Here is a 22,897-nt window from a genome sequence, read left to right as displayed (position 1 = left end):
CCACCAGTGAGAGGTGAACTGGCCAGACTGGGGAGCTGGGGCTGCTGGTGGGCAAGGAACAGGGTCAGCACCAGTGACCCCCACCCTAGAGCTGTCCCCTGGCCTGTGGTGGCTGGGGGGGGCTGGAGACAGAGGAGGAGGAGGGTGGAAGGAGGGCAGCAGCCACCGATTGTGCAGATTTTGAGAGGGGAGTGAGGGGAGTTTTGGGGTATTGAAGGCAAGTTCTGGGTGCTGAGGGCCACCACCTTCGGACCAAATGGGAGCCCAGGAGGTACCGGCTGGAGGTTGGGGGATGCTCATGGGGCTGCTCCCAGGCTGGGAAACAACCCGCAGGGAAAAGCTCCTAAATTATTATTATTATTATTATTTTTCTCCGAACAAACGGGGCTTTGTAGCTGCTCGGCCGCTCGGAACGGGGCACCTGGAGCCTCTCGGTCCTCGAGGAGAGGGAAAAACCTGGCTCAAAGGTTTAACTCTTCCCTGTGAGCACGGAGGCGGCCAGGGGGCAGCTCCCGGAGAGGGGACACGCCAGGACAGCCACTGCAGAGCCCGGAGAGGGGACACACCAGGACAACCCCCGCGGTGCCGGGGGAGGGGACACACCAGGACAGCCCCTCGGCGCCCCAGGGACACCCTCTGCCCCGGCCTCCTGGCGCTCACTTAATTACACGGGAAGGGGGGGCGGTGTCAGCTAATTGCAGAGGGCGATTGATTGGGAAAATGTCATCTTCACTGGCCTCTGTTGCCAGGGTGACCTCGGCCGTTCTCGTTCCCGGGTGCCCAAAGCCACCCGCCATGCGGCCTGCGGGGGAGACACGGGGGTGGGGTGTGGAAATCCCTTTCCTTCCTCCGAATCCAGCCCCGATGCTCCGGAAGCGGCGAGAGGTTGCGACAGCCGGGGCACGCCGCGGTTCGGGACCCCGCTGTGCCCCACTGGCCCTTCCTGCGGTGCCGGTGCCGCCTTCGCGGAGGGGGTTGGCAGGCGGGGAGGGGGCAGCGGGCGGGACACGGCAGGTGAGGGCTGAGATGCTGCAATTCCGTGCGGATGCTGCTCAGCCCTGAGGGATCGCCGCGGAAGCGACAGGCGGGTGATGGGCTCAGGGAGAGGCTGGAGCACCCTGGTTTCGTGGGAGGTGCCCACGGCAGGGGATGGAAGGAATTGGGCTTTAAAAGTCCCTTCCGACCCCAAGCAGTCTCCGGTTCCGTGACTCCCCAGCCCCGCTGTGGCCTCCGCCCTCTGTCACCGCTGGGCCCTGCTCAGACCTCCCAACCCAAACCTCCCTCCCTGCCCGCTGTGCCCGGAGCTCTCCGCTCGGGCTGGACCCCCCCGGCAGCCCCCGAGCTTTGTTTCAAACCTGTGCCACCGTCACCAGCCCCGCGGGACAATGAGCAGCAGCCCCGGGGCAAGGCCTGGCAGAGGCTTCTCCCTCTTTGTCAGGATGGGAATGTGCCCAAATCTGCCCCCACTGCAGGGCAGATGTCAGTGTCAGCCGCAGACTGAGCACGGGGACATACAAGGGAACGTGGGGAGTGTATGGGGACATGGGGACACACGTGGGGACACCGGGACATGTCCAGGGACATGGGGACAGGGGGATGTGAGGACATGTAAGGGGACACAGGCACATGAGGATGTGTAGGGACACAGGGACGTGTACGGGGACGTGGGCACACTCAGGAGAACACAAAGACACATACGTGGACTGGGGACATGTGTAGGGACATGGGGACACGTACGGGGACATGGGGACACAGGGACGCAGCAGGCACCGCTCATGGAGCTCGCAGGAGCCGCTCCCGGCTGCGCAGTAAATGCTTTATGGACTGTGGGGCCGGCGCTGGGCGATCGCCTCCGGCTCTCTGCGGTTAATTGCGGGCAGTAATTAACGTAATGACGGCCATCGCAGGACCACTGCGGGTGTGCAGGATGAGTGCGGGGTGGACACCAGGCTCTGGCCTCATTAGCTGCCGTCACTAACGAGGTAGCCTCTGTTCCCAGCTGGGTCCGCAGTCCCGGTGCTGGCACCGCCCGGAGATGCCGGGGCTCCTTTGTGCCTTCGGCCTCCTCTTCCTCGCTGTCCCCTCCTCCCGCCTTCCTCGGTCCCCAGGGCCCGGCCCAAAGCCCCCGAGCCACACCCCGGGGGGCTCTGGGGGGGCCTGGTGATCCCCAGTGGCACCAGTCCAGCCCCGGGGCTGCCCAAATCTGCCCCGGGAATGGATGTTCGTGCCCACCCTGCCCTGGCATCCAGTCTGGGACCACCTGCATCTCCTCTGGGATGGTGGCAGGGACACCCTGACCGTGTCACCGTGTGCCGGAGCCCGGACAGATCGCACGGGAACGGCTCCTGCAGCAGCAGCCGGGCAAATCCGAGCAGGGGAGCGGAGCGGGGGCGCCCGGCCGCGGGCAGGGCCGGGCAGGAGGGGAGGCGGGCAGGTCCCCGCGGAGGTGTGGCATGGGCTGTCCCCGCGGTCCCGCGTGGGGCAGGACGGGTGGCAGCAGTCCCGCTCGCGGCGGAGGTGGCAGGAGCTCGGCGCTGCCCGGGGCTGTCGCTGGGCATCGGTGCAAGGTACGGGGACCCCGAGCGGAGCGTGGCACGGTGACAGCCACCCACCCCGGCTGGGACAGCGGGGGCTGCGGGGGGACATGGCTGGCGGGTCCCGTGGGGTGTCCGGGGAGCTGCATCTCCCCCCGGGAGGAGCGGGGTGCCAGGGCAGCCCCTCGGCCGATGGTGCCCCGGGGATGCCGGGCACGGAGGGGCGCTTGGGGATGGCGGAGCCGCCTTTTCACCTGCAACCGCATCAAAGCAGCTGGAAAATAGGGCGAGGGGAGGGAAACTCATAGCTCGGGCACGTCCTGAGAGCTGGGGAAATAACCCTGGAGAGGCTTTAAGGATCCACCCGGCCGGAGCGCGGGGGCGTTTCCGGCGTGCCGGGGACGGGAGGTGACACCCACCCACCCGCTCAGCCCGTCCTGGGCCGCTGGCACTGTCGCCTGTCGTGATGGGTGACGCGGGCTGGCCCGGGGGCGATGCCGCAGCGGGGTTGGCGCTGGAGGCGTCGCCGGGGTGGCTCTGGCTGGGGTCCCACTGGGACACTGGGATCAGGGAAACAACAGCAGCACTCACGGGGAGGGTGACAGGACCCAGTGCCAGCCCCGGGAGGGGGACAAGGGTCAGGCTGGTCCTGTCCCCGCCAGTTTTCGCCCGGGAAGGAGCAGGAGGGCACAGAGGTGACCGGGAACCCCCAGCTGTGGGCACTGCCTGTGCCGGACCTGCCGGGCGCTCCCAGGGAACGCGGCACTCCCGCACCGACTCCTGCTCTGAGCAAGAGCTCGGCGCTGATCCGGTGATTTCAGGAACAAAACCTCCACAGAATTCCCGTGGCAGCGGTCGGATCAGCCAGGGACATAAATCTCCGCGTGTTTCACCACCCTGGGCCAAATCCTCGTGGCGCCGTGCCCGGTCCTCCTTAAACCTGACTTTTGTTCAGCCATGCAAACCTCCAATAGCCCAGAACGGCATTTTTGGGGTGAGAAAGCCCTGCTTTGGGGCTTCTCAGCAGCCGGCAGCACCACGGAGATGCTTTACAGCTGGAGACCTCAGGGGTGGGACGTTCCCTGCGGGGCAGGGCAGGGACCAGCTGGCTCATCCCAGGTGTTGATTTGGGGACATCCCATGAGTTAAGAACTCACTGCTGAGGTTTGGGGCCGTGGTCACAGGATGTCCTGTGCCTTTGGCCATCGCTAGCCTTCCCTGGCCCCCCAGGGAGCTCCGGGCTCGGGCTGGAACAGGGTTTGGCTGTCCAGGCTGTCCACCCGTGTGGCTGGGGCTGGCAGGGAGCCCTGGCACCCACTCCCAGCCTGTTCCTGCCTCCCCAAAGTGCACTTTTTATCTCTAATTACTGAGGCGATGAGTGAGCTTCGTTGAGAGCTTTCTTGGAACTGAGGTTTCTTGGATACGTCCTTGAAAATATTTTTCCAGTGCTTTGAATCACCTTTTTTCCCCCCTTTCCCCCTGCTCCAGGCCCTGGCAAGAGGCAGCATTCCTGGCTGCCTTTGCAGGGCGCTGAGCCCCGTGGAGTGTCCTGCCTGTGCCAGCTGCAGGTGCTTGATGAGCTGTGCTTTTGTTTGGCACCGACTGGGAGCAGGGATGCTCTGGAGCTGCCGAGGGGAGCACGGCTGGGGGGAGCGGTGATCCTGACTGGGCACAGGATGGATCAGCAGCTTCAGGCCTGATCCTGAGTGTGGTGGGGACCAGGATAACCACAAATAAAGGCAGGAATTCCAGCGTGTTGGTGAGGCTCAGGGCAGGGTCCAGCCCCGATGTTGCAGGTCTGGAAGCAGCAAGCCTGGGAAAGCACCTTGGCATTTCTCAGTGTCAGCCTCGCCTCAAATATCAGTGTCCTGGAGAGAGGAGCCAGGGCAGAAGATGCTTTGAGCCCCTGATCAGGGCCCTGAGGGCACAACCGGAGGTTACTGGCCCTGAGCAGCCGCACTGGGACCCCCCCACCCATCGCCCTGGGCTTGGGGAGCTCAGCCAGGGCTCAGTTCTAGACCGAGCCCCCTGAGGTGGGTCTGGCTCTGGCTTGGCTGCAATCCTGGGCCTTGCTGTGGGTCCTTGGCCTTGGAGGTGTCTTGTCCCAATGGATGGGCTGTGCCTCACCTCGGCCTTTGTCCCCTTTAGAATCCTGACGCTGGACTCCCAAGCCTGAATCGGGACCCCTGGAGCTTGACTGAGGCTGAGGCTCAGGGCTCATCCCGGCTGCCACCCTGGCCCTGCCCTGACCGCCCTCAGTTGGGGCCTTTGAAGGGGTTGGGAGGGACTTTAGAGCTCATCCCATCCACCTTCCACTGTCCCAAGCCCCGTCCAGCCTGGCCTTGGACACTGCCGGGGATGGGATCAGGGCAGGGATTGTCACCTCCAGCAGTCAAAGCAAGGGGCACTGCCTGGCTTCAAGGGCTGTGAGCAGGTGACTCAGTTTCCTCCATTCTGGGTTCCCTGAGGTCTCCTCTTGGATGTTCCCTATGGAGCAGCTGCCTCCATAGAGCCTGTATCCCTTGGCCTGTTCATGGTCTCTGAGGGATACCCCACATCCCTATCCCAGGGGAGCCCATCCCTCTGTTAGGAGGAGAGAGGGTGACGTGCCTGGCAGGAGCAGGAGATGGAGGGGTTTGGTGTCCCCCCTTTGTCCCTCTGCAATCAGATCCAGCCCTGTCTGTCTGCAGGGAGAGGTGTCCCCAGCTGGCAGCACCCTGGGGCAAGGACACAGGTGGGGGCACAGCAGGGAGGGAGGTGGGAGATTTGCATCTCTCCGAGTCAAATCCTATTTTGCCTAAATTAAGTGGGGGCAGCCAGTCTTGGCACCGTGGGCTTTCTGTATGGAAGAGATCTCATCCCTCCAGGGATCCACCTGCTCTTCCTGCTCCCTCCTACCTGTGGGACAGATGGTAGCAGGAACTTTGGGATGTAGCACGAGCATCCCACCACCCCCAGCAGCTCCCTGAAACCCTTCCTTCCTCCTCAGCCGTGCTGTGAAAACAAAGAAAGCAACATTTGGAGCCCAAATTTGCCCAGAGCAGCTGGGGCTGCCCCTGGATCCCTGGCAGTGGCCAAGGCCAGGCTGGACATTGGGGCTTGGAGCAGCCTGGGACAGTGGGAGGTGTCCCTGCTCACGGGAGGGGGTGGAATGGGATGAGCTTTAAGGTCCCTTCCAACCCAAACCATTCCATTCTGGGATTGTGTGCTTAGCTCTTTTAGGATCCAAGCACAGTGACAGCACCAAGTCCTTGGTGGTAAAGAAGGATTTTGTGGATCAAAGCTTTTTTCAAGCTCTTGGCTGCAGGGGCTGAGGTGCTGTTGGTGTTTGGGGTCTCTTTCACCTGGAATGAGGATGGATGCCCAGCCAGTGGCATCCATGGTGAGTTGGGACAAGCCAATACCCACGAGGAGCAAGAGAGAAGTTGAGACTTTGGGTAAAAGAATGGAAAAAGTGATCAAAGAAGTGAGATAAGAAATAACGGCAGGGGCTGACTTCTGGTGGGATTATTTAATCATAAGGTAATTAATACTTTATCCCTCACTGGCTCCTTTCATGTGAGGATCACAAAGCACTTCACAAACATTAATTAATCTTCCCCACCATCCCTGCAGGAAGGTCACGGAGCCACCGAGCGTGAGGGAAATCTTGTCATTGATGGAGCTGGCTGCTCTCCCGGCACGATGCGAGCTCGGGTGGGATGGCAGGACAGAGAGAGCTCCAATTCCTCACCAATGACTGAAAATGATTTCCCATAACTTCCCCAGAGGGCAAAAATTGTCACAGGCAGCCAGGATGGGCGAAGGCTGCTTGGGAGAATGTCCCTCCCACGGGGTGTCCTGCCCTGGAGCCTTGGGAAGCTGGAGCATCCCAGTGGGATCACGCTGTCAACCGCTCAGTGTTTCAAATGTCTGTGGTTGTCCTTGTCCCCAGGTCCTGGCAGTGGTGCCAGCATGGCTGAGCAGGACCCAGCCACAGGCTGCCCACGTGGGAAGCAGCAGCTGCCAGGTCAGTGTGCAGCGGGTGTGGTTTGGGGAATTTCCCTGGTTTCAGACAGCTCATGAGGAAGCCGAATGTGGGGCACGGTTGTGACGGGGAAGAAGAAGATCTGGGGTGAGGATGGGCTGTCAGCTGGGGGCAGGTGTTGGGAACAGCGCTGGGATGTTCCCAGCTCGGCAGGGTCTGCACTGGGATGGCACAAACGGAACTGGGAGAGGAATGACCGTGACCAGAACAGGCTGGGGGCTCATCCTGCACGTGGCCTGAGCCCAAGGAGTGACCCTGAGGCTCGGGGGGTGCGGGCAGCGCTCCTGCAGCTCTGGAATGTTCTGGTCTCCTGCTCTCTCTGTCCCCTGTCACTGACCCTGAGACCCAGCCCCGTCCCAGCTGTGCCTGCAGCTCTCAAGGTCCCCGTGCCCTTGGAAGGCCACCCCAGCAGTGACCATGGCAGGTCCTTGTGCCCGGGGGGGCCGAGGGCAGGGCCTGGCTGCCACAGGAACTGCTGGATGCCCACTTGCTTTTCCAGCTTTCACCTGGGAGGTGAGGGCCAACGACCGCGGCTACCACAGGCAGTTCAAGAAGAAGTTTGCCTTCTGCCTGAGCAAGAGGAAATATTCGGTGAGCCAGGAGGGGCCTGGGCTTCCCTTCCCCAGCCCCTCACCCCGGAGCCGGTGGTGGCTGCGGGGGCACGGCAGAGATGCTCCAGAGGGGTCTCCAGAGGGGTGGAGAGTCACACACACAATCCCCAGGGAGGAGAAGCGCTGCTCCCTCCCTGCCTGGTGCCCCCCAGAGCTGTCAGAGAAGGAGCAGAGCTGTGGGAAGTGTTTTAGGCTGGTGGTCTAATCAAGAGAAAGATTTTTCAAAATGTGTTGAGGCAGCAAAACCAGATTTTTTTTTTTTTTTGCTGCTAAATACCATGGAGGTCAGTTAGCTGGGGTTCAGATCACAGAATCACTGAATATCCTGAGCTGGAATGCACCCACAAGGACCCAAGGGCCCAACACTTGCTGAATGGCCCACATGGGGAGCAAACCCACAAGCGAATGATTTTGTTCTCAATTTTACACGGCCCTTGGACCCGATAAATCCCTCTTTTCCCTTATGGCTTTGATAATTTTTTTGAGGCATCTCTTGTGCTGTGAAAAATCCTAAAACCACCAGAATGTTTTGGCACTTGCAGAGCAGGTCCCTGATTTCCCACAGCTGACCCTGGCAGTGGCTGTGACTCCCCTCTTCTCCGCAGGGCAATGCCATCAGGACAGCCAAGTACAACCTCCTCACCTTCCTGCCCCTCAACCTCTACGAGCAGTTCCACCGCATGGCCAACGTCTACTTCGTCTTCGTCATCCTCCTCCAGGTGGGGTGGGCACCACGGGAACACCGAGTGTGAGCCAGGGGTTTGCCCAAGGAGGCTTCTCTGGAGTTCAGAGAAGTCAGGCTAAAAGGTTTCCCAGGACGTGGCTTTTCCGTGGTGTTTGGGGTCTTTTGGGAGCTCGGAGGGGTTTAACCTGTGTTAGGTGTGGTTGCTTTAAATTAAAGTCTCCCAGCATCAGGAGCACGGGGAGCTGCTGGAGCCACTCCAGAGGAGGCCACGGAGATGCCCCAAGAGCTGGAGCCCCTCTGCTCTGGAGCCAGGCTGGGAGAGCTGCGGGTGCTCACCTGGAGAGGAGAAGGCTCCAGGGAGAGCTCCGAGCCCCTTGCAGGGCCTAAAGGGGCTCCAGGAGAGCTGCAGAGGGACTGGGGACAAGGCATGGAGGGGCAGGACCCAGGGAATGGCTTCCCAGTGCCAGAGGGCAGGGCTGGATGGGAGATTGGGAAGGAATTGTTCCCTGGGAGGGTGGGCAGGCCCTGGCCCAGGGTGCCCAGAGCAGCTGGGGCTGCCCCTGGATCCCTGGCAGTGCCCAAGGCCAGGCTGGACATTGGGGCTGGGAGTATCCTGGGACAGTGGGAGGTGTCCCTGCCCATGGCAGGGGTGGCACTGGATGGGCTTTGAGGTCCCTCCCAACCCAAACCATTCCTTGATTCTATAAAATGGGTTTGGTTTGCCACGTAGGCGAAGCTCACACTGACCACACAAAAACAGAAATTCATCCCTCCAAATGCAGAGGCCCAGGAGCATTTCACACCTCAAGAAGAGGTGGAAGCCCAGCAGAACAGGCGTCTGTAGCAGAGGTGTTGATTTGATGATTCTGAGATGGGTTCCGGCCACCCTCGGGCGCTGGCTGGGGAGCGAGGGCATCACTCAGTCCCCTCAAGTGTCCCAAGGCGGGGTAGGACTTGTGTCAGTGGTGTAAAATTCTCCTTCTCTAGACCTTCCCTGAGATCTCCACGCTGCCCTGGTACACTCTGCTGTTCCCCCTGAGCTGCCTTCTCATCATCCGGGGGCTGCGAGACCTCATCGATGACATTGTGAGTGAGGGGGTGGCCCTGGGCGACACGGCAGGAAGGGGCCCTTTGCTGTGAGCTGAACTTTGGAGCTCAGGAGCTGCTGTCACCCATCAGCCCTGAGCTACCATCTCCACCACATCCACTTTTCTTTTAGTTTCCCTTGGGAAAGATGTGGCTGCTTTCCTTGGGGTCTAAACCCCCACTTCTGCCATCTTTAACACCTTGACCACTGGCTGTAGTGCCGAGTTGGTCCCCAGAAATACCTGGGGGGGAATTCATCAGAACACATCTCCCCGTGGCTCAGAACGCCGGTCTGGGGCTGAGGAGGGAGGTTGGTGCTGTTAAGGGGGTTGTTTTTGTGGGACAGGACAGCCTGGCATGGCCATCCTTGGCCTCTCTGTCTCTCCTCCATGCAGGGTCGTCACCAGAGTGACAGGAACATCAACAGCAGGCCGTGTGAGATCCTGGCAGGGACGAGGTGAGGGGCTTTGGGAAGCTCTGGCCGTGTTTTCCACACCCGTGTGGAACAATGGAGCAGCTGAAGTGCTGAGAATCCTTGAGCAGCTGAGAAGGGGTTTGGTGGGACTGTCCCGGGCTCTGCAAACTCCCATCACCTCCCAAAATGTGCCACAGGTTCTCCTGTAGGATTGGTGACATTCCAGTCACGGGCAGCAGGATTACAAAAGGCCCAGTTTGCTGTGGTGTGCCGGGGGAGCCTTTCCTTGGCCACGGAATTCCTCTGGGGCATCAAATCCAGCCCATGGGGCCGTGTCCCCGCTCAGCACTGGGCCAGGGAAGGATGAGCTTTTCCCACCTGTGGCCAGGGTGCCGAAAGTCCCTGTCACCTGTAGGTACAGGGACATGGATGTGGCACACGGGTCCTGTGCCACCCTCGGTGCTCAGCCCTCTGGAGGCCACCACAGTGGCACAGCAATCTGGAGGCCCAAATCCTACAGGAATTTGGGACAGACACGGGCTGAAACACCCCCAGCCCCCACTCCCACTGCTCTGCAGGGACAAAAAGCTGTCCCCTGAATCCCCCTGCAGCTTCCGCTGGCAGAAGTGGCGCGACATCTGCGTCGGGGACATCGTCCGGCTGCACAAGGACAGCGTCGTCCCGGTGAGCGGTGCCCGGAGCTGGCTGTGCCCAGGGCTGGCTGTGCCCGGGGCTGGCTGTGCCCTGGGCAGGGCTTGGTGACCAGGGGCTCATGCAGGTGCTCTCTGCCCCCTTTTTTGCTCCTCAAGGCTGACCTGCTCCTGCTGCGCAGCTCCGAGCCCAGCAGCCTGTGCTATGTGGAGACTGCCGACATTGATGGGTGAGGACGGGGACAGGGACAGGGACAGGGACCCCTCTGGCTGTGGGGGGACAGGGGCAGAGGCCGGAGACCCTGGTGTTGGGGGCCCCCCACCGCTGGGAGGGTTCAGCAGAAACCACAGGGTGTGGGAGATCCTCCAAAACCCCAAACCTGCAGACAGCCCAGAAATGGGGATTTGAGCCCCAGATTTTGAAAATGGGAGTCCAAAAGCTCTGGCGAGGCTTCCACAGAGCACCTGGCAACCTCCAGCCAGAGTCTCCATCTCCCAGCCCATCCTCCTGTGCAGGATGATTTAATGGCAGGGCCCTCGGGCCAGGGCTCTTCCTGTGCCAGTGCTCCGTGTGTGGCACCACAGGTCCCTCCCTGGTGTTCCAATGCCACCACTCGTGCGATCACCTGGTAATTCATGGCTATGAACAGCTCTGTCACCCCACGGGGTTGTTTTATTTCCCCTTCCCTGGCTCTTGCTCACAGGGAAACAAACCTGAAGTTCAGACAGGCCCTTCTGGTCACCCACCAGGAGCTGGGCAGCGAGGAGAGCATGGCTGCCTTCGATGGTGAGTCCGCTGGGTGGGGGGCATGTGGCCAATGCCACTGGGATGGGATGGATTCACCTTGGGAGTTCTCTGATCCCCTGTCGCCATCAGCCCAACAAGAGGCTGGCAGCCCAAAGCCTCGTGTGGAGGCACTTCCCATCTCTGCCGCGATGGATCCACCGGGGTTGGGCACCTTCCCCCTGCCCTGGAGCTGGATTTTCCCACTGGAACCAAGCCCTGGTTCCCAAACCTGAGCTCAGCCCCTGCTGCTCCTGCACAGGGTGCGGAACTCCCTTCTCCAAAGCCTTGGGGATGAAGGGGGTTGTGTTTGTACCTTCTCCAGTGAGGTTCCTACACTGACCAACCTCCCAGTGCCTCCATGGCCCTCAACCCAAGCCACCCAAATCCCACCCTGAATCTCCCGAGAGGCCCCACTTTGGGGGGGACACGTGGGGCTGAGAGGGGGCGAGGAAGGTTCTCTCTCGCCCCTGCCCTTCCCCGTGCCAGGGCGAGTGACGTGCGAGGAGCCCAACAGCCGCATGCACACCTTCACGGGCACCCTGCGGTGGCGGGGCCGCACCCACGCCCTGGACATCGACCGGCTCCTGCTGCGGGGCTGCCGCGTCCGCAACACCGCGCTCTGCTACGGCCTGGTGCTCTACGCAGGCGAGTGTCCCTGCCCGGGCAGGAAGGGCAGGAATTGCCTGGCATCATGGGGGTTTTAAGCTGCCCAAGCCGTTCCCAGCTGGCACAGGGTGGTGGAGGAGCTGCCGCGGTGTGTTCCTGATGGTGTTGGGGTCGCTGGTGGGAGGTGAGGTGGTGCCAAACCTCTCCTCAGCCCAGGGTATCTGCCAGCTGCACCTCATCCTGGATCCAACCCACCCAGGGCAGCTCAGGGCTGGGCCGTGGGGAGCTGTGGGAGAGGGAGGGTGAGATCTGATGTGAACATCATGTTTTGGAGCGTGCAGCCACGGCTCGATGGATGCTGATGAAGGGAGGGGCTCCTCTGGACTCTTCAGGGCAGGGGAGGTGTCATTATGGAGGGGAGCAGCCTCACTGAGCTGCAGCTGAGCCTTCTGGGGACTTGCATTTTTACTTTGGAAATGTTTCTTGCCCAGGGTTTGATTCCAAAATTATGAGGAACTGTGGAAAGATCAAGAGGAAGAAGACCAAGCTGGACCACATGATGGACCGGCTGGTGGTCGTGGTGGGTGTGGTGCAAACACCTCTGCCCAGCTCCTGGGGTGGCTCACAGGGCTCCTCATGAGAGGCCTCCTGCTTGGGTGGTGCTGATTTTCTTCATCCTGCAATATTTGGCCCAAAATACCTTGGGTTTAACATGTTCAGAGAATCAGAGAATCCCAGAGCAGTTTGGCTTGAAAGGGACCTCAAAGCCCATCCAGTGCCACCCCTGCCATGGCAGGGACACCTCCCACTGTCCCAGGCTGCTCCAAGCCCCAATGTCCAGCCTGGCCTTGGGCACTGCCAGGGATCCAGGGGCAGCCCCAGCTGCTCTGGGCACCCTGGGCCAGGGCCTGCCCACCCTCCCAGGGAACAATTCCTTCCCAAGATCCCATCCAGCCCTGCCCTCTGGCACTGGGAAGCCATTCCCTGGGTCCTGGCCCTCCATGCCTTGTCCCCAGTCCCTCTGCAGCTCTCCTGGAGCCCCTTTAGGCCCTGCAAGGGGCTCTAAAGTCTCTTTGGAGCCTTCTAGAGAAGAGTTTGGTGGGCTCTGTGATCCTGGGACTTTCTCATCTTGGGACCTTCTCATCCTGGCTTCCCACCCCAGATCTTTCTGGTGCTGTTATTGACGTCCCTGGGCCTCGCTGTCGCCTCTGGGTTCTGGGCCAGGACATTCCAGGAGAAGCACAGCTACCTGGCTGCCCTCTACAAGCACACAACCCCTGCCCAGCAGGCCTTCCTCAACTTCTGGGGCTTCACCATCCTCCTGAGCATCATCATTCCCATGTCCATGTACATAACGTAAGGACCACGGAGCTTGGAAGGGATCAGGGCTCAGCACCCGCCCCCTGCCCATGCCCCTCACCTGGAACTGGGGTCACGGCCCCAAAATGGGGCTGCACCAAAGGTCAGGGTGTGGCCAAGGTCATTCCCAGGTGCTCTCTTAGCTGGGAGAGGGGAGGGATGGATGGGGTGTGTATCCTACAAACACCAAGGACGTGCTCTCAGATCTTCCCAGGGGAAAAGCAGAGCAGGGATCCAAGCCCCGTGATGGTGTTGGGCATTGTGGGCAGGCTGAGGGTGGCTCTGAGGAAGGTGCTGCTCCCCAGGAGCAGGATCTGGGATATTCCTGTGCTTCCTGTGGACAGCAGCAGGGTGGGGAGGAGAAAGACACAGCTGCTCTGTGCAGGCAACAATCACAATTTGTGTTGGAAAAAGCTGTTTCCAAACTTTGGACCCTTCACTGGACCTCCAGGTCTGTGAATTTGGTCACCAAGGGCCAGAATTCCAGAGGGGACCCAGTGGGTGATGAGCCTTTTGGAAGCCTGGCCACAAGCAATGAAAACCCTCTGGCCCCCCCCCAAGCCCAGAGCAGTAGGATCAAGGTGGGGAGCTCCTCCTGCCTCTCCTTCCTGTGCCAGGTGCCCGGTGCCCCTGGGCTGTGAGGAACACCACCTCCTTCTCCCTGTTTTCTCCTCCTGGACTCCTTAGGCTTGAATTCATCTACCTGCTGAACAGCTGTTTTATTAACTGGGATCTGGAGATGTATTACGGTGCCAAGGACATTCCAGCCGAGGCCAGGAGCACCAGCCTCAGTGACCAGCTGGGCCAGGTCGAGTACATCTTCTCGGACAAGACGGGCACCCTGACACAGAACATCATGAGCTTCAAGAAATGCTGCGTCAATGGGACCATCTATGGTAACCCGGGCTGGGATAAGTTTGTAGAGGATCAGGTGAACCTGGAGCTGGTTCTTTCCACTCCTCCTGGCTTGCCAGGGTGCTTGGGACAGGTGGATTGGTGTTGGGTTGGTGCTGTAGGAATTCTCCTTGTCCTCATCCCCCACGTTTTTGGGGCGTTGCCACCCCTGAGGTCCCTCTGGTCTGCTGTTCCCAGCACACGGAGCCAGGGCACGGTCCTGGCCTCCAGCATGGGAGAGGTTTGGTGGCCCAAACTCAGCTGAGATCAGCAAAGTTTTCCCTGATAAAAAAGGGAGCCTGGGGCAGGACCCTGGGGCAGCTGTACCATGCGCGGTGTGGGTGAGCTGGATCCCGCCTGGAATCCTGAGCTGATGCTGGCCCAGGCAGGGGAGTAACAGGAGAGGGGCCAGGGGAGCCCGTGGATTTCTGTTTCCTCTTAAGGTCTTGTAGAGAAGGAGGAGCTGTTGCTTTTCTTCTTTGCGTCGTTTTCTGGGGAATCTCCAGCTCGGTTTCCAAATCTGGGAAACTTTGGGGCTTTCAGGGGACCTGTGGAGGAGGCGAGGAACTTATCATTGTCCTTAGGTTGTTTAATTAGAGCGAACATATGTAATTGCTCTTTGCTTTTTTGGGTTTGGGGTTTTTTTATTTGTCTGTTTGGGGTTTTTGGGGTTTTTTTTTACATTTTTTTTACATTAAAAAAAACTGTTATTTTTAATTATTCTGCTTGATTTTCCCCATAAAACCTTGAAAATTGCCAAGTCCTTCCTCTTCTCATTGCTGTACTTGCTCCAGCTCTTGGCTCACTTTGGGATTAGTCATGATGCTAAATTAGTGAAACTCAACATGCAGGGCAGGCCCAAGCTTTAGCATGGAGCTCTGTTTCCCTGAGATAAGCATCATGTGCTTGAGACAAATGGACAGTGGTAAAAGCAAAAAGGAGGGCCAAAAAAACCTCACAAAGCTTTTAAGCAGGAACAAACCAAATTTTCCCTGCCTGGTGCAGCACATTCCACCTCTGCGGAGCAGCCTCACCCTAATCCCAGCAAGTCTTTGGCCAAATGCAGAATCTCCCAGGAAATGCAGGTGAAAGTAGCCCTGAATTTTTAACATTAAAATCATGGTGAAAATCTGAACAAAAAGCCAAAAAAGTGAGGCCTGGATATCCCAGTGGGGTCTGACACTGAGGAGATGCTGAATTGGTGACTTTTGGCCATTTTTTTGGCCAGCAGGAGCACGAGTCCCTCCAGAGAAGCTGCTCCAAGTCCCCTGCCAGCCCTCTATTAACTGGGCTGTTTTTATTTTGGCAGGTCCAGGCACAGGCCACGAGAACAAACAGCCACCGGTGCGTAAGTCCCCCCTCCCACGTGCCACAGGGCTGTCACTGGTGGCCCAGCCTGGTGCTGAGGAGCTCAGCTGGCTCCCAGCGGGGTCCAGGCTCTCAGAGGGGCCTGCCGAGTTTGCCCCTCCTCAGCTGCCATTAAGGACAGGGGAACCAGGGTTATAAAATAATGCAGTTCTGATTTTTCGGGATTTTTCATTCCCACCCCCTTGGCGTGGGCAGTGCAGAGCTGGGCTCAGCCTCTGCCCTGGGTCCGTGCCAGCAGAGTGCCACTGTGTCCCATCCCCGCTGCTCCTGAGGACACAGAGCCCTGTGCTCAGTCCCACCGGGCTCCTGCATCCTGCCTGTGCCTCTTGCAGGGCTCGGGGCTGAGCTGGGAGCACCCTGGCGAGCAGAAGTTGGATGTTTGCGATGTGGCGCTGCTGGAAGCCGCCCAGAGGGACGATGACCCAGTGCTGAGGGAGTTCCTGAGGCTGCTGGCCCTCTGCCACACCGTCATGGTGGAGGACAGGGGCGGTGGGTTGAGGTGCTGGGAGCGGGGCTGAGCTGCTCCTCAGGGCAGTGGGGCTGTGGTGGGGTTTGGCAGCACCCAGCAAAGCTCAGCTGTGGGAAACAGTGGGTGTGAGAGCCCAGGCGTGGCTCGTGCCACTGCCCCTGTGTCATGGATTTGTGTTTGGGGCTGTTTTAAAGCTCATGGGTGGCAATAGACGCACAAGGGGGATAATCCTGTCTGGGACAAGGAGCAAAAGGGGTCATAGAATCCCAGAATAGTTTGGGCTTGAAGGCACCTCAAAGCCCATCCAGTGCCACCCCTGCCATGGGCAGGGACACCTCCCACTGCCCCAGGCTGCTCCAAGCCCCAATGTCCAGCCTGGCCTTGGCCACTGCCAGGGATCCAGGGGCAGCCCCAGCTGCTCTGGGCACCCTGTGCCAGGGCCTGCCCACCCTCCCAGGGAACAATTCCTGCCCAATCTCCCATCCAGCCCTGCCCTCTGGCACTGGGAAGCCATTCCCTGTGCCCTGTCACCCCAGGCCCTTGCCCCAGGTCTCTCTCCAGATGAAACAAGCAGCACTGAGTTTCCCCAGCCTGGTAGCTCAGGCTTCAGGGTGTCACAGCTGCTGCTGGGTAAGAACGGGGTGTTTCAGCTGTTCCAGTGTGGTTTGGCTGGGAATCCCTGTGTGCAATCCTTACCCCTCTCCTGCAGACCAGCTGGTTTACCAGGCAGCTTCCCCAGATGAGGAGGCGCTGGTGTTGGCAGCCAAGAACTTGGGCTACGTCTTCCTGGCCCGGACACAGGACACCATCACCATCAGGGAGCTGGGCAGCACCAGGACCTACGAGCTGCTGGCCATGCTGGACTTCAACAGCGACCGCAAGAGGATGTCTGTGCTGGGTGAGTGATGGGGGCTGTCTCAGGGGGACCTCCAGGGTCCCTTCCATGCTCAGCCCTATAAGGGATGGCACCGGGATGGCTGCAGGTGGCCACAACTGGCACCGGGCTCTTAAGGGTCATCCTGGTCATCCCTGTGGATTTGCTCACCCTTGGTGAAGGCAGCCAAAGAAGGGTTTGAGCAGCCAAGAGAGAGGAGGTAAATGCAGGGCTCAGAGGAGTTGTGTGAGGAACTGACAGTCCCTGAGGCCTGGTCCTGCCCCGTGGTGGTGCAGATCTGGGATATTCCTGTGCTTCCCATGGCCACAGATGGAAAAGCACCAGCGAGCCCTGTGGTGCCTTCTGGGGCTCAACAGGGGCCAGTGTGGCCGCTGTGCAGGGACGGCGATGAATGGGAGCCATCTCTGAGGGGACCTAAGGTGTCCTTCCCCTCCCTGCCAGTGCGAGACCCCCAGGGCACCATCCGGCTCTACACCAAGGGTGCCGACACCGTCATCCTGGACAGGCTGCGGAGGCGGGGGCCCAACGAGACCCTCACCGAGAGGGCGCTGGATGTGAGTCCCACACCAGCCCGGGGCGACAGGACTGCTCTCCCTCCTGCTGGCTTTGGGCTGGGTGTCCTGCAGTGCCCTGCTGCTCTTCCTCCCTCTGCATTAGGGATTTGGGTTTTGCCTTCTGCCCTAGGAGCCCCACCTGCATATGGGACAGGGGGTAAGAGGGCATGGAATCCACCTTCGGTGTTCTGCGTGGACCAGCTGCATCCGAGGATGCTCATGGGGATGCTCTAGGATGGGGGAAGGGAGTCAGAGCCCAGAGAGAGATGCCCAGGACCTGGAGTGTCTCTGGCTCTGCCCACGCCCGGCCTGGGGTGATCCCTGGTCCTGTGAGAGTGATCCTGGGGAGGGAGGAGAGTCCTGATGTCTCCTCCCTGCAGCGCTTTGCAGAGGAGACGCTGAGGACACTGTGCGTGGCCAGCAGGGAGGTGAGCGAGGCCGAGTTCCGTGCCTGGAGCCAGAGGCACCGCGAGGCCACGGTGCTGCTGCAGGACCGCGCGCGGGAGCTGGACAGGCTCTATGAGGAGATGGAGCAGAACCTGCAGGTGGGATGGGGCCGGGGTCAGGAGGAGCTCTCTGTGCTCCAGAGGGCAGGCACGTGGGGTTTGGCTCTCCAGGATGAGGTGTGAGTGTCCAACCCAATGCCCATTCCCTGGGTGGGAGGACAGGAGGAGTTTTCCCCCAGGGTGACTTTGTGACGTGCTAGCGGACACCGGGGTGTTAAGCTGTAGCTGTCGAGTTGTGTCTACCCCCAGCAAGGGCTGCTGGTTGGATCCAGGGGTGATTCCCACCCCCGTATCCTGCCCTTCCCCATGCCATGACACCCCGTCACCCCCTCCAGCTGCTCGGGGCCACGGCCATCGAGGACAAGCTGCAAGACGGAGTCCCTGAGACCATCCAGCTGCTGAAACTGGGCAACATCAAAGTGTGGGTGCTGACAGGAGACAAACAAGGTCAGTGGGGGCACCCCTAGACCCCTCAACACATTTCAGCTTCTCCCCTAACCAGGACCAGAGAGGAGAAGGGCCGCTGGGGGTGGGCAGGAACTGGTTCTGCTGCTCCCTTTACTCCCCAGTAGCAGCAGGGGAAACTGAGGCAGGGGAAGCAGCTGCTGCCCACCAAGGGCTCTTGGAGCCAAGGGCTGGGGGCTGCCCTGGGCTGGGGGCAGCACCATGGCCCATTGACAGCTGGGTGTTGCAGAGACCGCAGTGAACATCGGCTACGCCTGCAGGCTGCTGACGGACGACATGGAGATCCTGGAGGAGAAGGAGGTCAGGTGAGGAATCGTCACCTCCTGGCTCAGGACACTGCTGCCCCTGCTGAGGACACCCGAGGGCAGAGGGGCCAGGGCAGGGTGGGCAGAGCTCAGCTCAGCCAGAGGTGCTTCTCCTTCCCTGTGCCAGCCTGGATGTCCATGGTCCTCCTCTGATGCTTTTCCAGGCCTCCCCACCTGTTTCTGCCCCCACACTCTTCCTTGGCAGGCTTTGACCAGAAAGGGTTTCAGATTCTCTCCAGCCTCTAAACCAGGCTGATTTCTGTTATCAGTGAGCCTCCTCTTTGTCCCCCCTGTTCCCACCACAGTCCCATCTCCCTGGCTTTGAGATGACCAAGGCCCACTGTGGGTCTCACCAGCATTCCCAGTGTCCCCAGCTCATGTCCAACCCCCGCTTCCTCCCACAGTGAGATCCTCCAGGTTTACTGGGAGAGCAACAACAACCTCAGTGGCAGTGGGGACGCCCCGTGCAGCCGCCGCCTCTCCCAGCAGCGCCCAGAGGCTCCGTGCCACCAGAGAGCCATCATTGTCAGCGGGGACTTCCTGGTAAGGTGGCACCTGGATGTTGTTCTCTGCTCCCTGCCTGATGGTTGTTCCCACCCTGGCGGTATCAAAGTCCTGGGTGGCACCAGCACGTGTAGGACGTGGTGCTCCTCCTGCTGAAAGGTGGGAAAAGCCCATTTGGGACTGGGGAACAAAGGGTGGAGAAGAGAACAACCTTGCACTGACCATTTGGTGTTGGGGGGCTTTGACCAAAGCTGCCCAGTGTTCTGGGGTGACGCGGGCTGGGTGACACAAGCTCTTGTGGTCATACTGGGACATGCTGGGCTCATACTGGGTCACAGCACCTGCTCTGTGATGAACTTGGAGAAAATCAGAGGCACTCTTTCGGAGCATTCACGAGCATTGTTGAGGAGCTGAGGGCTCTGAGGGCTATGGGTGAGGTCCCAACCACATGTGCTCTCCCCCAAGGACAAAATCCTCCACACGGGAGAGGTGCTGAAGGAGGAGAAGGGGTGGCCATGGTGGTGGCTGTGCTGTGACAGGGCCGAGGCCTCACAGGACAGGGGAGGTCTGGTGGAGAAGGCCTTTGTAGAGCTGGCCACCAGCTGCCAGGCCATGATCTGCTGCAGGGTGACCCCCAAGCAGAAAGCCCTGATGGTGCAGCTGGTGAAGAAGCACAAGAAGGCCATCACCTTGGCCATCGGGGATGGCGCCAACGATGTCAACATGATCAAAAGTGAGGCTCGGGCAGGGGGGGTTGGGGTCCAGTTGGTGTGTCCCACTGGTGATGGTGCTGCCCCGTTTGTCATCTCCACCACCTCAGCCTCCCCTTTGGGGTGAGGAGCTGGGAGGGGAAGCCCCAAACCTGTTCCCCACATTGCTGTGCTGGGAGGGGAGCGAGAGGCACAGGACAGGGACCAGCCCCAGACAAGTGCAGGGTGGCCCGTGTGCTTTTGGCATCTGGGATGAACCTTGATGAACCTTCAAACCCCAACGTGGGCAGCTGGCAGAGCCGTCCCTGCCCCTCCCAGCAGCCCTGACATGCAGCTGTGCCCTTGGCACACCACGCCTGGAATATCCAGGACATGGGATAGAGGGGGACGGTTCCCTTTGTCTGTCACTCCTGGATTCACATTCCTGGGGACAACCCACGGGGAAATCAAGCCCCCAGCTCGCCCTAAACCTCCCGACGTGCGTTTGCCACCCACAGCCGCGGACATCGGGGTGGGCATCAGCGGGCTGGAGGGGCTGCAGGCCGTGCAGTGCAGCGACTACGCCCTGGCCCAGTTCTCCTTCCTGCAGCGCCTGCTGCTCGTCCACGGCCGCTGGAATTACCTGCGCATCTGCAAGTTCCTTCGCTACTTCTTCTACAAGACCTTCGCTGGCCTCCTGGGCCAGGTGTGGTTTGCTTTCCACAGCGGATTCACAGCTCAGGTGAGGGCTGCAGGGGTCACATCCATCCCGTGGACGTCTCTACACCAGAGTTACAACTCCCCCTGCTCAGGATCCCCTGCAGGGATCGTGCTTGGGACTGCCTGCAGGACACGTGTCCACATCGCCACCTCAGTCCCCTTTTCTCCCTTGCCAAGTCCAGTTTCTTGGGGTTGCCTGGCTGAGGCACAGCTGGTTATCTGCACCAGTTATCTGCTTTTCACCTGGCTGGACTGGGAAAAGCACCCTGGGGAAATTCGGGATCTCCTTGTGAGCTGCAGTTCAGCCTTGGACAGATGCAGGATCCCACGTGCATTGAGCTGGTTTCCTCCACAATGGGAGCTTTGATCCCAAGGGCCATCCTCAAGTGTGACTTGACCAGCACCGTGTGGGGCTCCAGCCTCCACCTCTGTCTGCAGCATGGCCCTACAGACAGTGTGGGGCTGATGCAGGGAATGGGGCAAGTCCATGGGGATTTCCATGTTTGGATCTGAGTGTCCTGGGGCCTGGGCATCCTTTGTGAGTCTTTCCAGAGCACCTCTGAGCTCACAGCTTCTCCCTGTTCCCTTCTAGCCTCTCTATGAGGGCTGGTTCCTTGCACTCTACAACATTTTCTACACTGCCTACCCTGTGCTGTCCATGGGCCTTTTGGAGCAGGTACGGCTTCACCGGGCTCACCCAGCCCCGTGCCACCCTCGGTAGGTGGGAATCAGCCCGGCAGTCCCTGCACCCATCTGCACAGCCCTTGGTGCCAGGACACAAAGGCACAATCGGCAGCTCGGTGGGCATTTGGAGCTCACCCTCAGTCGTGGGGTGCCTGTCCCCCATCACCCCCGAGCCGCTGGGCAGAGGGACCCACACTGCGTGTGTCCATCTCTACTGCTGTCCCGGAGGGTGTGTGGGGTGGGGCGGCCCCATGCTGCTCCCCCAGTCCCTGCACCCTCTCTGGGATGCTCTCCCTCCCCTAATCCCTGCAGCCCGTGTGGGATTCTCTCCCTCTCCCAATCCCTGCATCCCCTCTGGGATGCTCTCCCGGCAGGACGTGAGTGCCAAGAAGAGCCTGGAGTTCCCTGAGCTCTACATGGTCGGGCAGCAGGACGAGCTCTTCAATTACCGCGTTTTTGGTGTCACCCTCCTGCACGGGGTGGGCACCTCCCTCATCAGCTTCTACGTCGCGCTCTGGGCCTTTGAAGACCACGTTGGCACCAAGGCTGTGGGTGACTACGAGTCCTTCTCTGTCACAGTGGCCCTGTCAGCCTTGCTGTCGGTCCTCGTGGAGGTGAGCACTGATCTGCTCTTCCTCATCCTGCCCCACAGCTGATCTTTAGGGTCCCTGGGCTCTGGCACCATCCCCCAGTGGCTTTATGGCTGGGGTTTGATCTCCCTGGGCTGGAGGAGGAATTTGGGAACAGCAGCTGAATGGACGAGGGTCACCACGGCTCTCGTGGGGCTCTGCCTGCTCTGCCCTTGTCCCCACAGATCGTCCTGGACACTAAGTACTGGACAGTGTTGTCCTTCCTGATGGTCACAGCCAGCCTGCTCCTCTACTGCCTCTTCTCCTTCCTGACCCAAAGTGTTGATGCCTTCAGGATAGCCCCCGCCATTTTCTGCTTCCCAGGTGAGGTGCCCCAGGGATCCTTCCCTTCCCTGCCCGTGGTGCTAGGAGCTGTTTCCCATCCTGTAGATCATGTCCTCGTTGCCACTTCTCGATCTGCTGTCTTGACTTTGAACTCCAATTTAGGTGCCATCTCCTCTTTAGAGCCCCCAGCACCTTCCCGGGTAGGGGCCTGTCCCCCAGCACTTGTTCCCTCTGCCCCCTCCCCCTTCCCCACTCAAACATCACCCCCAGCTCCCTGTGTCGACAGATGCCAGCTGGAATGCCCTGACTGACCCCTATGTCCTGCTCGTGGTCCTGCTGTCCCTGGTGGTCAACACCCTCCCCTCGCTCACTGTCCACGCCTTCCGTGCCACCCTGGGCAGAGCCACCACCCAGCAGGTGAGGCCTGGGGGGCACCGGCAGGGGCAGGTCCTGCTTCCCACCGGTGTTGGTGTCTGGGATTGGTGATGGCAAGGGCAGGTTCCCCAGGAGCGTAGTGCTGGGACATGTCGCCTCTCCTTGGTGGCCCCACTCATGGTGGTCACCGGCACCCAGCTCTGACTCCAGGGGCTCTCCCCAAATTGTTCCACGGCCCAGCAGGGGGGCCTGGGCCAAGAGACCCAATTCAGCTCTTGGAGAGGGTCTGCCTTTGGCTGAAGTAAGAGTTGTCCTCCAGGACCCCCCAGCAGGGTCTGGGGTCTGGTGCAGGTCCCGGTGCCACCCCAGCCTTGGTGGAGCTCACCCCCATCAGGTTTGTGGTTCCAAAGAGTCCCAGGTGGAAGCAAGGGTTGGGATTGTGCTCCAGAGCTCTGGGAGCTTTGCAGACCCCTGGGAGAGTCCCCACGTTCCTCATCCCACCATGAAGTCATGGTGGAGCTGGGATCCAAACCCTGTCCTGCTGGAGGGTGTCCCTGTGTGTCCCACCTCGGGGTGAGGGCTTGCCTGGGAGGTGTCCACAGCCTGAGTGGGAGCAGGGGTTGGCACTGTGCTCCAGAGCTCCAGGAGCTTTGCACGTCCCTGGGAGAATCCCCACATCTCTCATCCCCATGGAAAATCAGGTCACTGCAGAGCTGAGAGCCAAACCGGCTCCTGGTGGAGGTGCCCCTACGCTCCCTTCATGTCCCCCCTTGGGGTGAGGCCTCTCCTGGCAGG

General features: G+C 60.3%; 1 protein-coding gene across 2 annotated transcripts; it reads left to right on the top strand.

The window, feature by feature from the left end:
* Positions 1 to 2,481: 2,481 nt before the first annotated feature.
* ATP8B3 (ATPase phospholipid transporting 8B3) lies at positions 2,482 to 22,891 on the top strand. 2 transcript variants are annotated; one of them, XM_042023344.1, is made up of 27 exons: positions 2,482 to 2,567; positions 6,469 to 6,543; positions 7,061 to 7,152; positions 7,778 to 7,891; positions 8,845 to 8,943; positions 9,339 to 9,400; positions 9,970 to 10,042; positions 10,168 to 10,238; positions 10,713 to 10,795; positions 11,282 to 11,440; positions 11,893 to 11,981; positions 12,564 to 12,757; positions 13,448 to 13,656; positions 14,964 to 14,998; positions 15,355 to 15,511; positions 16,201 to 16,389; positions 16,828 to 16,940; positions 17,321 to 17,485; positions 17,782 to 17,893; positions 18,141 to 18,216; positions 18,621 to 18,759; positions 19,186 to 19,453; positions 19,928 to 20,151; positions 20,722 to 20,805; positions 21,188 to 21,427; positions 21,628 to 21,766; positions 22,014 to 22,891. In XM_042023344.1, the coding sequence occupies exons 2-27, from the start codon at positions 6,489 to 6,491 to the stop codon at positions 22,211 to 22,213; spliced, it is 3,441 nt and encodes a 1,146-aa protein (XP_041879278.1). In that variant the 5' UTR covers positions 2,482 to 2,567; positions 6,469 to 6,488; the 3' UTR covers positions 22,214 to 22,891. The 2 variants fall into 2 exon arrangements, with proteins under 2 accessions (XP_041879278.1, XP_041879279.1); XM_042023345.1 differs by lacking the exon at positions 15,355 to 15,511 and having other exon boundaries at positions 17,365 to 17,485.
* The last annotated feature ends 6 nt before the right edge of the window (positions 22,892 to 22,897 follow it).

The sequence above is a fragment of the Corvus kubaryi genome, unplaced genomic scaffold (genome assembly GCF_017639235.1).
Source record: "Corvus kubaryi isolate FWS band 111438036 unplaced genomic scaffold, C.kubaryi_AGA036_p1.0 37241, whole genome shotgun sequence".
In the NCBI taxonomy this organism is placed as follows: Eukaryota; Metazoa; Chordata; class Aves; order Passeriformes; family Corvidae; genus Corvus; species Corvus kubaryi.
Note: the sequence above shows the minus strand (reverse complement) of the source record. Positions and strands in the feature narration are given on the sequence as shown.